The sequence below is a fragment of the Myotis daubentonii genome, chromosome 8 (assembly GCF_963259705.1).
Source record: "Myotis daubentonii chromosome 8, mMyoDau2.1, whole genome shotgun sequence".
Taxonomy (NCBI): Eukaryota; Metazoa; Chordata; class Mammalia; order Chiroptera; family Vespertilionidae; genus Myotis; species Myotis daubentonii.
In genome coordinates this window covers 68,189,174-68,205,233 of record NC_081847.1, presented here as the reverse complement: position 1 = coordinate 68,205,233, position 16,060 = coordinate 68,189,174, and the positions used below count along the sequence as shown (strand labels likewise).

The 16,060-nt window shown below is 49.2% G+C and overlaps 1 protein-coding gene across 3 annotated transcripts in view; it reads right to left on the bottom strand.

The window, feature by feature from the left end:
• Nucleotides 1-16,060, bottom strand: part of PREX1 (phosphatidylinositol-3,4,5-trisphosphate dependent Rac exchange factor 1) — a 176,963-nt gene that overhangs the window by 84,756 nt on the left and 76,147 nt on the right. For all 3 annotated transcript variants that reach the window (XM_059706826.1, XM_059706824.1, XM_059706825.1), the window contains exons 2-4: nucleotides 15,412-15,483; nucleotides 10,952-11,074; nucleotides 568-672 (exon numbers count right to left, since the gene is read on the bottom strand). In XM_059706826.1, the coding sequence (XP_059562809.1) occupies nucleotides 568-672; nucleotides 10,952-11,074; nucleotides 15,412-15,483 (300 nt within the window). The remainder of the gene's footprint in view (nucleotides 1-567; nucleotides 673-10,951; nucleotides 11,075-15,411; nucleotides 15,484-16,060) is intronic.

Genomic DNA, 16,060 nt, shown 5'->3' with positions numbered 1-16,060 from the left:
CAAGGCAGAGAAAAGCAGAGTCCAGAGACACATTCCTAATGACATCATTTGAACACCCAGATGCTGCTGTGCCTAAAGCCCTCTCAGGTCTTAATCTTCCCAGGAAAATGAACCAGTAAATCCTTTTTTTTTTTAAGCCAATTTTAACTGGATTTCTTTCGCTTGTAATTAAATAACCCAAATAATATAGTCATCACTACCTCTGGAACCACTCTCATTAGAATCACTGCTTTAGACTAGGAATTGGCAAACTTGGCCCTACGGCCAAATCCAGCCCTCTGCCTATTTGTGTAAATAAAGTTTTATTGGCACATAGCCATGACCATTTCTTTACATTTTATTTATGGCTGCTTTTGTGCTATATGGGGGCTGTATGATACACAAAGGCAAAAGTATGCATTCTCTGGCCCTTTACCGAAAGTGTTTGGCGATCGCTGCTTTAGACAGATTACTCTGGCGGAGGAAGGGATCGGGCAGCATGGAGGTGGCAGCATGAAGTTCTCTTTAGCCTACGATGCACAAGGCTGAAGCGAACAGAAGAGGGGGCAGGGGTGACGGGTCACTTACCAAGAGGAAGGCACGCACGGTGGGGATCTTGTTCAGTTCCACAAGCAGCCGCAGGGCCTTCTCGTGGTTGCTGCAATATTCCTCGTACACGCAGAACTTGTCCTTCTGCAAGACAAGGACAGAGCCTGAGACAGGTCATGGCAGGCAGAGACCTCTGAAGTGTGCTGCCGACTAGGCCTGTGGGCCGGGAGGAGCAGACCCTGAGAGCCTACAGAGCCGGCGGGATGTCAGGTACACAGGCTCCCACTTGCGGCAGGTCTCTCAGCCTCTACTTTTGCGCCAGTTCTGCACCCATAGCCTGAGTAACCTTGCAGGCAGCAGCATGGCCCAGGGGCAAGTGTACAGACTCAAGCCAGGTGGGCTGGGCTTGAACCTGGCTCTGAAGTTCCAGCTGTGAACTTGAGCAAGTTACCTGACCTCTCCATGCCTTGGTTTCCTCACCTGTAAGGTGGAATGAATAATAGTCCCTAACTCATGGGGTTGTCATGAAGGTTAAAGGAATTAAAAATGTGAGGGTTCACCATGGAGTAAGGGCTCAATAAATGTGCAATTTTACGATTAAAACAAATGTCAGACTGTGTCACACCAATGGTGGTCTATTACACTAGGAATGAAATACAACACTTTATTAAGACCTTCAAGGATCAGATAAGTGACCCTGCCTACCTGTGACCTCACTCCGCTGGCCCTCTAGCTACTCCTTAAACCTGCCATGCCTTTCTACATCGGGGCCTTTGCACTTGCCATTCTCTCTACCTGGAACACTCTACCTGGAGGCCTGGCTACTTCCCACCATTCCGGACTCCCACCTCCTCAAATGACACCTGGGCTACCCTAACTAAAGAAGCCACTCTGGCATTTTCTATCACCGACACACCTGTCATTTTCTTTATAGGGCTCTCACAATCTGGATTATCCAGATTATTTGTTTATCTGTTGTCTTCCCACTTGGCAGTCAGTTTCTTGAAGGCAGTGAATATGTCTGTCTTGTTCAATGAAGTATCCTCAGATCCTGGCACACAGTAGGCCCTCAATGAATTCTTGGCACAGAGTAGGCCCTTAATGAATACTTGGCACACAGTAGGCCCTCAATGAATACTTGGCACACAGTAGGCCCTCAATGAATACTTGCTAATTGAATAACTCTGCACACCTACTATGTGCTACGCCCTGTATATATGAACTAGAAGAGTCAAGACTGGCTCCAGAATTTGAGGGAACAAGTAGATCTCTGGTCACTGCCACACAGCAGTGGCATTCCTGAGACAGGGGGATAGTTCTATTGACCTCCAGATGCCCCTAAATCCAAAGTTGGACTCTTTCCAGCCTAGAGGTCACCCGTGGGTCATCAGATCTGTAACCATCAGTCAAGGCTTCCGGAAGTTGAAAGGACTGGAGCCTTCTTAGCAGGAAGCTCTCTACCAAGCATTCTAGGTTCCAAAAATCTCACAGAACACTGCCTCCCAACTGGCCAAACCCCAACAAGGATGTCCTGGGTAAGGCCACTGGGCAGGGAGGGTGAAGGGCCTCCACTGTGGGCTGGGGGATGGGCAGAAGACCCCAAGCTGCAAAGGAAGGAAGGGGTGGTTCTGCAAAACAAGCAGCTCATCATGTCTCTAAACAACCCCCCAGTCATCCTGCTGATGGGTGGCTGCAGGAAAGAGGAAACCAAAGAGGAGAGAGAATGGGTTTCAGAATCAATCAGCTGCCCCAACACACCCAGTGCACCCCGGGGGCTCTGTGTGCACCATCTGAGCCGACGGCCTGAGCAGCAAAGTGCTCACAACCAGAGCTGATGGCCAGCACGAGTGTGGCTGAGCATGTCGGACATGAATGAGGGTAACCTCATTAAACCCTCACAATAACCTGGCATGACGATTACTGTATTATACCCACCCCACCTAGTGAAGGGGCAGAACCAGGATTCTCTCTCTCTTAATATCCATGCCAACTTCCAGCTCAAGGTCACACAGCATGGGATAGGGATGGGGATGGGGATGGGGATGGGGATGGGGATGCGGATGGGGATGGGGATGGGGATGGGGATTGGGATGGGGATGGGGATGGGGATGGGGATGGGGATGGGGATGGGAAGTAAAAACTATGGGTACAAATCTTGAGCCACAGATCCACGGACAAAGCTCCAAGGGGCACTGCAGCATAATGAAGTGCACAGTAACTATAGAACCAGACCATCTGGGTTAGAAACCCAGCTCCAAGCTTCCTAAGTAGTGGGTGACCTTGGGGCAGCTGCTTCACCTACTTATGCCTCAATTCCCTCATCTGTAAAATGAACATAATAACAGACACCCCACCCCTACCCCCACTACCTGGGCTATTGGAAAATTAAATAACAGTGTATGTAAAACAAGGAGAACGAGTCTGGTATATAATGAACACTTACAACATTTCAAAAACACTCTAAAAGTACTAGCCACAAACACAAACTCAATCAATAAAAGTGAATTAATAGGAGGAAATGCCAAAACGAACAATTATCCAAAATGAACACACGTCAGGGACAAACAACCCTCACACCAACTCCACAGAACCACCAAACGATCTGAAGCATCATAATACACAAGCTACATGCTCCAAACAGCACCACCAATACAGTGAGCACAGAGAAACACGCACTGAGTCACCAACTACAACGCCTCACCCTGTGTCTGCAACCCACCCAGACCCTGACACACTCATACGCACAAGGGCAGGAAGGGAGAAGAGGGGACCCCAGCACCCCCACACTACCCAAGCAGACCTTCATTCTAATTCCACTTGTCTCCAATCAAGGACAGTGGGGATGGATAAAAAAAGTCTGGACTGCAGGAGTTCACTCAGGCACAAATAAAAAGATGGGAGGGAGGCTGCCAGACACATCTGGAACCAGGGCCTCGGCTGCAGACAGGCCATGGTGAGGCGGCTGCAGAGAAGAGGGAGAGGACTTTGCTTGTTGTAGGTGACAGGAATCGGCCTGTGTCTGGGGCCTGTAGGGCTTTGCAGGAAGGGCTGGGCCCTGAATGCAGACACATGCATGAGAGCAGGAGATCCCAACCCTATGTAAGGAGCTTTAGGGAAAAAAACTGCTCTGCAGCCAAGGGCCAGGGCTTTCCTGGGTCTGCAGACCCTACTTTTAGTATTGCTCAGAGGTAAGATACTGGGAGCCCCCATGATCACTACCAACATCAACCTTGCACGTTGTTAAGTGCAGGTTTTACAGCCAGACCACCCAGGTTCGCAGCCTGAGTCTGTGGCCTTGGACAAGGCACGTAATGTTTCAGAGCCTCTGTGTTCCTGTCTATAAATTATAGACAATAATGACCTCCCCGTCATGAGGTTGTTGTAAGAATTATCAGGTGAATTCATAGCAAGGGCTTAAAATCGTGCCTAGTAAGTGCTCGTTACATGTTAGCCATTGTTATTGCTGTTATTGATGCTGTGGCTACTATTACCATCGTTATGGTGTCAGCAAATTCATTATTGCATTGGTGAGTCCGTCTATGACAGAGTGGAGCAGCAGATAGGTAGGTTTGATGGCAAAAAAAAAAAAAAAAAAAGACACAAGCAGAGTGAAGACAGAGGGAGCTGAGTCGACTCGTAGGTCTGGAGAAGGCCAGCAGGGGAAGGCACCAGGCAGACTTTAAGAATTATGGTGGGCCTCCAGCCCGGAGTCTTACTCCTCATTCAGGCACTGCCCACCTCCCCCATCCACTCCCTGCAATGTGAGCTCCATGGGGGCAGGGCTTGCCGAGGTCACTGCTGTGGTGCCAGTGGGGACTGAAGTCCCCAGCAGAGTGCAGGCATCATGACTATTTGATGAATAAAAGCAAGAAAGCAGAAGGAGGAACTGAGAGCGGCCTGACAGCCCTCAAACCAGCCCCAGGCTCCTTCCAGAAGACCTGGGCCCACCACAACCACTGCCCCGGCTCTTCGTTGGAACATCTGTTGTTTTACTCACCCAGCATCCATTCTGTTCTGGTCACAGCCCCCAATTCTTCCCCTGAGGAACCTCCTCTACACTCGGAGCCCACTGACCCCACTCCACTCCCAGGCACCACAGGCGAGCATGTCACTCAGGCCAAGCCAAGCAAAGCTGGGCCAATGCCAGCCCTCAAGGACTTATGCTAGAATCAATGTGAACAGAGGCTGTCTTTGAGCTGTTGCTGCTGAGCTGTCAGTGCCAGCCTGAAACACTGAGGGCACCTCTGCCACCCTGTGAGGCATCCACTCCCCTCCCCCCTACCCCTCAAGAATGAAGCCAATACGGAGGAAAGCAGAGCCTAGAGACAGACCAAGTCCTTCAAACATCAGAGGTGGGTCCTGGATCCAGCTATGCCTGAAGCCCGCACACTCCTGAACATTTCATTTATATGAGCCACGCAGTCTTTTTGTGTTGACGCCTACCTGAGTTCTTACTTTTGTCACTTGCAGTAAATACAGTGCTGATACAGGCACACTCTGAAAAGGGCAAGAAAATGACAGAATGGGCCCAAGCCTAGTGAGTGCCAGGGTCTCCCTGTCCACCTCCATCAGTACGTGAAGGGGTTGGGCTGGAAAGCAGAGACAAATCTGTTTATTGTCACATGCCAACAGCAACTAATAGGTACTGCTGGCTGGAACACCAGTGAGAAGAACACTGGTGCACCAGGGAGCACTGAGGTAGAGTGTCCTGATTGATTAGCGATGTCTGCCACAGATGCAGGAGAGGGAGTAAGTGATAAGATCACCACAGCTGTGTCATTCCTGGTCCCCTGAGCCCCTTCTCTGACACTCTGCAATGTCATCCTCTCCTTCAGCCCGTGAAAAGGGCTGAAGGGACCAAGGCTTGAGGCTTGGAGAAGTTGAATTTCGGAAATGACAACACCCCTCTTCAGAACCAACCCCAGGTCCACCACTCCCGTGTCCTTTCATTGAGCCCAAACCCAGCTGTGTCTCGGGGCCGGAGACCCTGCAAATCTGGAAATGCTGCTTTTGACAGCTAAGAGCCCAAGTGTTCAATTTCCTCCCAGGGCCCCCACAGAGGCTTTGATTGTTTTTCCAGGAAGAAACAAACAGTTGTGCACACACAGATGTGGTGGGTAGGGAACACATGGCTGTGGATTTGGGCTGTGAAGGAGGAGAAGGGGCCAGCTGTCAGCTGACAACTTGGGAAGAGGGTCCACGCCCCCAGAGAGGACTCAAGGACTGTCAGAGGTGGTGGTTGCCGTCCTCAGTACCTGGGGGCTGACACTGGCTCCAGGGAGACCCTCTGCTCTGAGCCCCTCACTTCACACCCTGAATGACTGGGACTCAGCACAAGGAAGGAGTGAGCTATGGGACATCTCCTGCAGTGGGGAGGGGAGCATGAGATCCCAGTCTCACTTTTGCAAGGGACTCCCCACCCTATCCACACAGCTGCAGGGAGAGGAGGCTCAACTGTAACTCAGACCACACTACTTCCCTGTAAAAACTCTGAATAAAATTCCCGCAGGCGCTGGCCCCCATGACATCCCAGACTCCTCCATCGCTCCTCTGCTCCATCCACCATTGTCTCCCTGCTCCCAGCCCAAGGACCCTGCCCTTCCCCAGATCATCCCATCTCACCACCTCACAGAGGCCCACCCTGACCAGGGTTCCCAGATAAATCATAGGGCACCCAGTTGAGTTCTCATTTCAGTATTTCAGATGAGTAACTAACTTTTAAGTATGTCACAAATACTGCATGAGACATACGAAAAATTGATTTGTCATTCACCTGAAATCCACATTTACTCAGCAGCCCTGGATGTTTTAGCTTGCTAAATCCAGCCACCAGTCCCCAACCTCCCAATGTCAACCTTGAGTAAAGTCACTCATTCTCACACCTGCATTTATCATCTTCACAGCCCACGTCACCATCTGAAATGACGCCTCTGTTAACTCCCTCACCCTCTGTCTCGCTACACTGTGAGCCTCATAGCAGCAGGGAGCAAGATCTGTCTTATTCAGGGCAGCATCCTCAGGGCCTAGTACCGTGCCTGGCACAATAGGTGCATAGTACGGATTCAGGAGACTTTATCACGTAAGATGGTGAAAAAACACAAATCCTGGAGTCAAACTACACGGACTCCAATCCTGGCCCCACTTCCTGGCTGTGTAAGGTTGCACAATGACTTAACCTCTTTGGGCCTCAGTTTCCTCACCTGTAAAGTGGGTATAATAACAGTACCCACTGTTTAAAGTGGTTAGGGAGTTTTCATAAATTCATATCCACAAAGCACTAAGAACAGGGCCCCGCACCAAGAGAACGTTCATTCAGGTCTAGTCTGTGATCACGTCAGTAGCAGTGGTTGAGTCGAGGGTGAGGGGGTGAGGGATTCTCCCACTGTCCACAGAGGGGGTGGTGCCCACCAGTGGGCTGATGTGTCAGCCAGGACCCTTGCTGGATCTAGTGCTGCCCTCCCTCTCCTGGAGCCTGTCCACAGAGCTGTGCCCAACTACAACCTCAGCACCGGATGCCGCCTCAGCAGGGAGTGAACAAGCCTGGATATGAGGCTGGCCTGGAGACACTGCCCTGGGGTTGTGGTGGACACTGTGGTGGGCCACGTGGGCCCCATCAGGAAGAGGCACCCATGGGCCTGAGGCTTTACACACACTCCTGGGACAGCCCATGTCCAGGGACTGGGCACCGCGGGGTGCAAAGGCCCACCCCATTGCTGCAATTCCAGGAGACCTGAAGCAGAGTTCCTCCCGGTGGGGAGTGCGCAACCTCCTTTTCAGCTGCTTCCAACCACCTGTGCGCAAATCTCCAGCTTCCAGAAGCCCAGCCCACAGCAGCGGCTGCTTAGGAAAAGTAGTCAGCGTGCTCCTCCATGAGGGCAGGGGGAAGCGGGGGTGACATTTCCAATTAAAATGATGGTTCTAACTTAAAAACACTGAATCACACCGGAGAAAGCTGACTCCTTTTTCAATTGTTCCAGTTATCTCAGCTTGGTGTGATATGACTCAAACACCATCCAACAGGGTTTATCTTCCCTTTGATCTAACCGGGCAGGCCTCAGGCTCAGAACCCCAGGTGGGGGAGTTTCTAGACAGAATGCGGTAACTCAGTTTGGTTTCTATTGCATTCCTTTTTAAGGTTACCTTCTATTTTTAGCAATCATTTTCCATTTCCAATGATGATGCAAATTTCCCTTTTTAAATGTCTATTTAAGGTGGGGGTTTTTTTCAAGTAAATCTATTTCTTAAATGATAAAACAAATAATAATATGAAGGGTACCCTGATATAGCAGAAATTAAAAACGGTGTACTAGTATGAATCAATGAAGTCTGGCTTTGCCATTAGGAGGGTTCAGATCCCACTTCTTCCACCTATATAGGCATGACCTTGGATTTAACCTTTCTCTCAGGTTGCTTGCCTGTTGAGTAAGCTGTCTGTCCCCTGCTATTCTTGATGCGAGGACAGAGCCGTGGACATGACAAAGTCCCTACCCTCGTGTTGCGGATATTCCAGGGGGAACAGACAAGGAACAAAAAGCAGCAAAATATCCAATGTATCAGAGGGTGATAAGGACCACTGACAAGAATAAGGGGGAGGGGGGGCCTGGAAGGAGCGTGACAATTCTGAACAGAGTGGGCATGAAAGAGCTCACAGAGAAGAGGGCATTTCCGTGAAGATTTCAAGTCAGGAAGGGACAAAGTCGCAGGGACGCCTGAGGGAACCGGCCCAGGCAGAGGGAACAACACACTCAACAGGCGCGGGCTCCCTGTGTCCCAGAAGAGTGAGGAAGCCAGTATGACTGCAGTGGCGAGAGTGAGGTCCCAGGAACTGGCAGGGCCTGGCAGAGTCTAATAAATCACCAAGTGCCCCAGACAACGCTGGGAGATGCCAGAGTGCTGGGTTCCATGAGCAAATATGTACATAGTGCAAATAAGCAAACATACGCTGAGCACTGGTTAATATGCCAGGTGCTGCTACTTTCATTAATTCTCTCAACCACCCTACAAGGTGGGTTTCACTACCTCCGCCTTACAGATGAGGAAACTGAGGCACGGCCAGGTGAGGTCATTCTCCCAGCATCACAGAGCTGGGAAGCAGCAGAGCCAGGAGGCAAGGTCAGGCACCGACCTCTAAAAAAACTCGATCTCAAGGGACCAGGCAGGAGGTGCGATGGGTTCTCAAGATTCAGGGAAGGTCCTGGCCCACAATGACCACACAGACTTGAACTTCACCATCGGTGCACCAGGATTCTGATGGGAAGCACTGTCCCCGTCAATGCCCAATCTGATGAGGCTACATGAGGAGGGTCTGGGCAGTGCACAAGGAGAAGGTATGGAGAAGAGGTTGCCTCCCGGGCAGTAAACTCCCCACCCTCTCCTCCATCTGTCTGTCCCCTGCATCTCTGAACAAGTTAGGAATCCTATAGAGAGAGTGGGGAGAGCTCAAGTGGACACTCAGGATACAGAGACCCTCAGTGGTGAATAGTGAAACTTGTTCACCACACCTCTGAGGCTCCAGCACCAAAGTCAGGGGACCTGGGTGGCCTGGGGTTATTGGCAAACAGATAATGCACCTTGAGGACCTCTTCCCCCACGTTGGCTAAAGTATGGACTATTCCACCCTTAGATGTCATCACTTCATGGCCAGCCCCAAGAATGCCACCTCCTCCTGAAAGCCTTCCCTGGTGCCCCAGCTGGAATAACGCCCCCGGCTGACACTCATGCAGCATCAGCTCAGTGCCTGCCTGGATCTAAGTGCGTCACTCACATTAACTCATTCATCCACTCCTACTCACCCCTTCTCACCATCTCCCATCTACCACCCTGTCCAGGCACCATCATCTCAGACGGCACAGTGACCTCTTCCTGTTCTCCCTGCACCTCCACAGCCCACTCCCCCTCGCAGCAGCCACAGAGCCCTCTACACCCAAAGCAGATCACGTCTTTGCTCTGCTCAGCACCCTCCACTAGCGCCCATCTCCCCTGCGCCCTACCTTGTTCTCGTGTTTATTCTGTTTCAAACACTAAGGAATGGTGATTAAATGAATAGAAAGATATCCTCCAACATTTTTTTGTTAATCCTCAACCGAAGATATTTTTTCCATTAATTTTTTTTTAGAGAGAGAGTGGAAGGGAGGGAGGGAGGTGAAGGGGAAGGGAGGGAAAGAAGGAAGGGGAAAGAGAGAGAGAAACATTGATGTTCAAGAGGTGCACTGATTGGTTGCTTCCTACACATGCCCCAACCGGAGCCAGGGATTGAACCTGCAACCCAGGTATATGCCCTTAACCGGAAATGAACTGGAGACCCTTTAGTGCTCTAACCGACACTCTAACCCAGGGGTGGGCAAACTTTTTGACTCGAGGGCCACAATGGGTTCTTAAACTGGACCGGAGGGCCGGAACAAAAGCATGGATGGAGTGTTTGTGTGAACTAATATAAATTCAAAGTAAACATCATTACATAAAAGAGTACTGTCTTTTTTTTTTTACTTTTATTCATTTCAAACAGGCCGGATCCGGCCCGCAGGCTGTAGTTTGCCCACAGCTGCTCTAACCACTGGGAAACACCAGCCAGGGCAATCGCATCCAACATTTATTGAGCATTTACAGTGTGCCAGGAGCTGTGCTGAACACTCTCCTTACACTAGCTCCCACTGCTCAATAACCTCATGGGGAGCTCTCGTTTTTTACCCATTTTACAAGTGAGAACACTGAGGTACAAACAAGGTAAAACAAGTCGCTGAGCGTAGCACAGCTGACAAGCAGCTCGGCAGCCTGGCTGGGAGCACTGCCCTCCCAACAACATGAGCCCATGGCTTCCCCTGAGCAATAACTCCGAGGGCAGAGCTACACTAGGCTGTGTCATCCTAGACTCTGACCACCAAGCCGTGATCCTTTAGACCAGCGGTCGCCAACATTTCGGACCTCACAGACCACCTGTGGTCCGCAGACCACCGGTTGGCGACCACTGCTTTAGAGAAGGGAGTTAGTGATGATGACAACAATGACTCCGTAAGCGCCAATGTGGACCCAGAGCTTATTCTACACCAGGGTTTCTCACTCTCGGCACTGCTCACATTTGAGGTGGAATAATGCTGCCGTGGGGGCTGTCCTGTGCATTAGAGGATGTTTGGTGGCATGCCTGGCCTCCACCCACTAGAAGCCAGTAGCCGCCTGTCCCCCACCCACCCGCAACCCCAAAGCTGTAACAGTAAGAAGTGTCTCTAGACATAGCCAAACATCCCCAGAGGCAAAATCACCCATGACGGAGAACCACTGCTCTATGCCACACACTTCACTGCTTTATCTCTTTGAGTCTTTCCATCAACCCAAGGATGGAGGCCTGATGATCCCTACTTCTCAATCAGGGGAGAAGCCCACTTCCCAAAACCTGTAGGCTCCGACAGGGCTGGGGCATTGTACTCACGAATCTTAAGAAAACGTTCCCAAGTTCGTGCTGAGACTGAGGCTCCGGATGCAAACAATACTCCAAGGCAGCCAAGAAATCCTTATGAACGTCCAGGATATCTTCGATGTTCGAGAACAGGACCTGTGGGGGAAAGCGAGGCCCAAGGACAGTGTCAATCAAGGCACAGAGGGCGAGCAAAACCAAGCATGAAATAAATGCATCACCTCCAGAGCAAGCGAGGGTGCGGTGACGTGGACACCCGCACGCTGAGTGAGCCAGATGACACTAATAAAAACAGTGACCATGATAAAAAAAGATTGCCAACATTAACTCAACAGGATTAATGCCTAATCCTGTGCTAAGAACTTTATATGCATTTATGGCAGCTAATCCTCACTCTGACTCCATGAGGTAGAAACCATCATTATCCCCAATTTGTAGATGAAGAACAGAGGCTCAGAGAAAATAATTAAGATTGCCAAGGTCTCACACACACACACACCCGGTAAGCAGCAGAACTGAGCTGCACCATCAGCATGCGGAGAATTTATTAGACATTCATCTCAGTCTTCAGCATGGCCACAACCCGTATGGCCAACCATATGACTGGTTTTTAAAACAATCAAGGTCCTTCACAATGCACCATTAAAATGATGTAGCAGAAGAAAATACAACAGGGAAGCGTGTTCGACATATGCTCTTTCAACTCTCACAACCAGCATGTGAGTGCCTATGTCCCCTAATGAATCTATAAAGCTTGAAAGCACATACACTCTCACCCAGCATTTCTACATTTCAGAATTTGACCTTCCAATCAGTCATTTCCAATTAGCAACAATTTTGCCTCCCAAGTGGCATGTGCCAATGCCTGGAGACATTTTTGTTTGTCACAAATTGTGGGGGAAGATGCTACTGGCATCTCATAGGTGATGCTGCTAACCATCCTATCATACATAGGACAGGCCCCCCTCCCCCCCCCCGCCCGCAGCAAACAATCATCCAGCCCAAAGCGTTAACTGTGCCATGGATGAGAACTGGGTGAACGGCCACGAACATATACTGCAGCCTTATTTGCAGTAACGAAAAACTGGGGAAAGGCCAAATGTTCATTAATGAGGACTCATCAAATAGTTAAATCAACTGGACTGGTCACCATTAACTACAGTCCACATACTAAAATACTATGTGGCCTCTAAAAAGAATCTGCAGATCTGGATTTATGGATATGGGCCATGGAATGATCCTTGATATATATTGTTGAGTGGGGGGGATCAGGGTGCCGAACAGAATTCCAGTATTGGCCCATTTGTGTAAAATAACACACAAAAAGGTCACTCCTTTCCATGCTGGCAGGAGCAGGGACTGTCTGGACAAGGACACATGCTGTTAACTTAAGGGCCTCTGGGAAGGAGACTCAGGGGAGACTTTCATTTACTTAAGGTTATTTTAAACTGCATAAATGGCTTTTTCTGTTTCTTTTTTAAAAAAAAACAAAAGCATTTTTTATTAAATGTATTGGTATGATATTGGTTAATAAAATTATATAGGTTTCAGGTATACAATTCTATGATACAGCATCTGTATATTGCATTGTATGGCCACCACCCAAAGTCAAATCTTCTTAAACAGATGCATTTTCAATTTAATTTTGAAGAAGGCACTCACATAATTCAAAAATCAAAAACACAGTAATATAAATTCAGTGAGGAGTCCCTTTCCCACCTTCTCCCCACTTTCCACCCACCGTGGCTCGAGGTAACCAGTGTTACTACTGGTTTACGGTTCCTTCTTGGGTTTCTTATTCATTTGTTCATTCAGCAAGTACTGACTGAGCACCTACTATGTGCCAGGCACTGTTAGAGGCCTGGGAATACAGCAGGGAACAGACAAGTGTCTACCGCCATGGAGGTGACATTCTAGTGAAAGGGGACAGACAACAAACAAATAACTACAGTTTTCTAGATGCAACAAGAGACAAATAAAACAGGAAGAAAGTGCCAGGACAGGGCAGAAGAAGTTTGCACATTTAAATACAGAAGCCAGGGACAGCCACTCTGAGAAAGTGACATTTAAGTCAAGACCTGAAAGAATGAAGATCAGCCCTGTGGATCCCATGGACCCGAGAATGCACCAGAGAGTCTGCAGAGGGAGACGGCCTGAGGGTGGGTAGGGAAGGCTGAGGTGCTGCAAGTCTGAGAGCACCAGGGCCTCATCCTGGGGGACGCTCATCCCAAGAAGTGGCTGGAACAGGGGTGGGCAAACTTTTTGACTCGAGGGCCACAATGGGTTCTTAAACTGGACCGGAGGGCCGGAACAAAAGCATGGATGGAGTGTTTGTGTGAACTAATATAAATTCAAAGTAAGCATCATTACATAAAAGGGTACAGTCTTTTTTTTTTTTTTTTTTTAGTTTTATTCATTTCAAACGGGCCGGATTCGGCCCACGGGCCGTAGTTTGCCCACGGCTGGGCTGGAAGAATCACCTGCATCGTGTGGTTAGTTTTTTTTCTCTCATCTGTCAAGATCACATGGTTGAATCTCTCTGCTTATGTCAAAGACTCACATGATAGATCCTACTGTTACCCTTGCTTCAAGGAATGGCTGTAAAACTTCAAAATAAATATCTGTCTCCCTGATTTACACCCAAAAGAACTGAGAGCCTGTGTCCACCAAAAGATGTAACGCGAATGGTCATAATAGCCAAACCTGGAAATAACTCAAATATCCACCACAGGAGAATGGATGAGTAAATTGTGGTACATTCATTCCATGCTACTACACAGCAATAAAAAGAGTGGGTCAACAACATGGGTAAATCTCACAGACATAACAGTGAGCAAAAGGCCCCAGACATAATGAAAGAGCCCATTTTTATATAAAATTCAAGGACGGGCAAAATCAATTAATGCTAACCAATCAGCAGTTATCCTTGGGGAGGGGGCATTATTGGGATGGGACACAGAGGAGCCCGCATTTAGAATGGCAATCTTTACTATATATGAGTTATACCTCATAAAAAGATCACTATTTTAAAGAATAGTTTTTACTGATGTTAAGAGAGAGAGGAAGAGAGAGGGAGAGAGATTGAAACATCAATGATGAGAGAGAATCATTGATCAGCTGCCTCCTGCACGCCTCCAACTGGGGATCGAGCCCACAACCTGGGCATGTGCCCTGACAGAGAACTGAATCAGCAACCTCCTGGTACACAGGACAATGTGACTCGGTAGTCACACCAGCCAGGGCAAGAGGTAATTAAAAAAAAATACCCTGTAATGAATTGCGATCAGAAATTATAATAACTTTTAAGTTGTAACAGATTGTAATAAAGAGATGTAATAAACAGTATGTGGCCAAAACTGGTTTGGCTCGGTGGATAGAGCGTCGGCCTGCAGACTGAAAGGTCCTGGGTTCGATTCCGGTCAAGGGCATGTACCTGGGTTGCGGGCACATCCCCAGTAGGAGATGTGCAGGAGGCGGCTGATCGATGTTTCTCTCTCATCGATGTTTCTAACTCTCTATCTCTCTCCCTTCCTCTCTGTAAAAAATCAATAAAATATATTTTTTTAAAAAATAAAATAAATAAATAAATAAACAGTATGTGTTCAGTAAATACTTGCTGAATGAATGAGTGAATGAATGAATGAATGAATGAAAAGTTCTGATCCCCGTGCTACCAGGGACCAGCCATGCAGTGACCCAGAACGGGTCTCTTTCCATCTCTAAGCCTCAGCTTTCTTACCCAAAACACTGAGCTCAGAATTGTCAACGTGCAAGTCACTGTCCAGATTAATCAAGACATGTGGGCAGGCGGGTGGGGCAGTGTGGGGAGTCCTGCTTGACCAAGTCCTTTGTGTGCTATACAGGCTCGCACTTCTGACCCCCTCCTGCCCTGTCTCCCCTTCTCCCCTGGGACCAGGACCCTGGAGCCCCAAGGACTGAAGGCAGCTTCCCAGAGAGTGAGGTCACACGAGAAAGCCAGGCCCGGGGAGCACTGGGGCCTCCACCGTGCACACAGAGGGCCTATTGACGTCCTCCCGAAACTCCCCAGAGCCACTGCCAAAACGAAGCCCAGACCCAATTATTCATCTCCCTGCCTGCACATTCAGTGCCCAGTGCAGGTCGGGGGCTGGAGGTGTCAGGCTCCCAGGGGCGCCTGGGAAGGGATTTTCCGCTGGCTGGAAGCCAGGGGGCTTGGCACAAGGAAGCTAGAAGACAAGATGGTCATGTTAAGCAAGGAGAAAGTCCTGAGTTGGGGAGTGGAAGCCTGAGGCTGAGTCCTCCTGACCCACCAGGCACAGTTTGCTCACAGAACTGAGAGGCCCTGGGTCTGCAGGAAGCCTGCTACAGGAAGACAAAAGCAGCTGCTAGCAGGCATCCCAGACCCCCCCGAGCACCCTCTAAGCATCGCTCAGGGAGGAAGCAAGGCACCCAGCAGCAGGGACAGTCTGCAAAGGGACCAACTCAGGTGTCCACACCTTGACATTGTCCTCCGTGAGGCCCTTCTCCGCTGAGTCCACCACGTTCTGCCGGATGCGATGCAGAAATGCCTGGAGGAGAGAAGCAGGAAGATATGAGTGTCCACGCCTTGATCTCCCAGGGGTGGCCCAAAAGAAAGGTCTCAAGTTCAAATACCAAGTAGGACCCAGGAAGTACCACAGTCCAGGGACATGGGCAGCGAATCAGGAAAAACTACTCTTCCATTCAGTCAACAAATGTTTATTGAGCATCTACTACATCAGGCCCCATGCAGAAAACACCCCCGAGCCCTGCCCTGCTTTACCACCATGGGCCCCTCTCAGACTATTATTCACTTTCTCTTTTTTTCTTTTTCTAAAAGTTTAATTTCTAAATAATAACACATTCACATGGCTCAGAAATACAAAAAAATGTCTCTCCTACACTGCAGGCCCCATCCATCTAGTCCCTCCCCAGCCCCCACAGGAACCACCACTACTAGATCCTAGTACATCCTTCCAGAAGATCTTTATGTAAAAAGTGCACACACATGCTGGTCAAAGAGTACGAACGTCCAGTTATAAGATGAACAAGTTCTAGGGATCTAATGTATACCCGGTGATTACAGTTAATGCGTATTATATAGTTGAAAGTTGCACTTTGGTGATC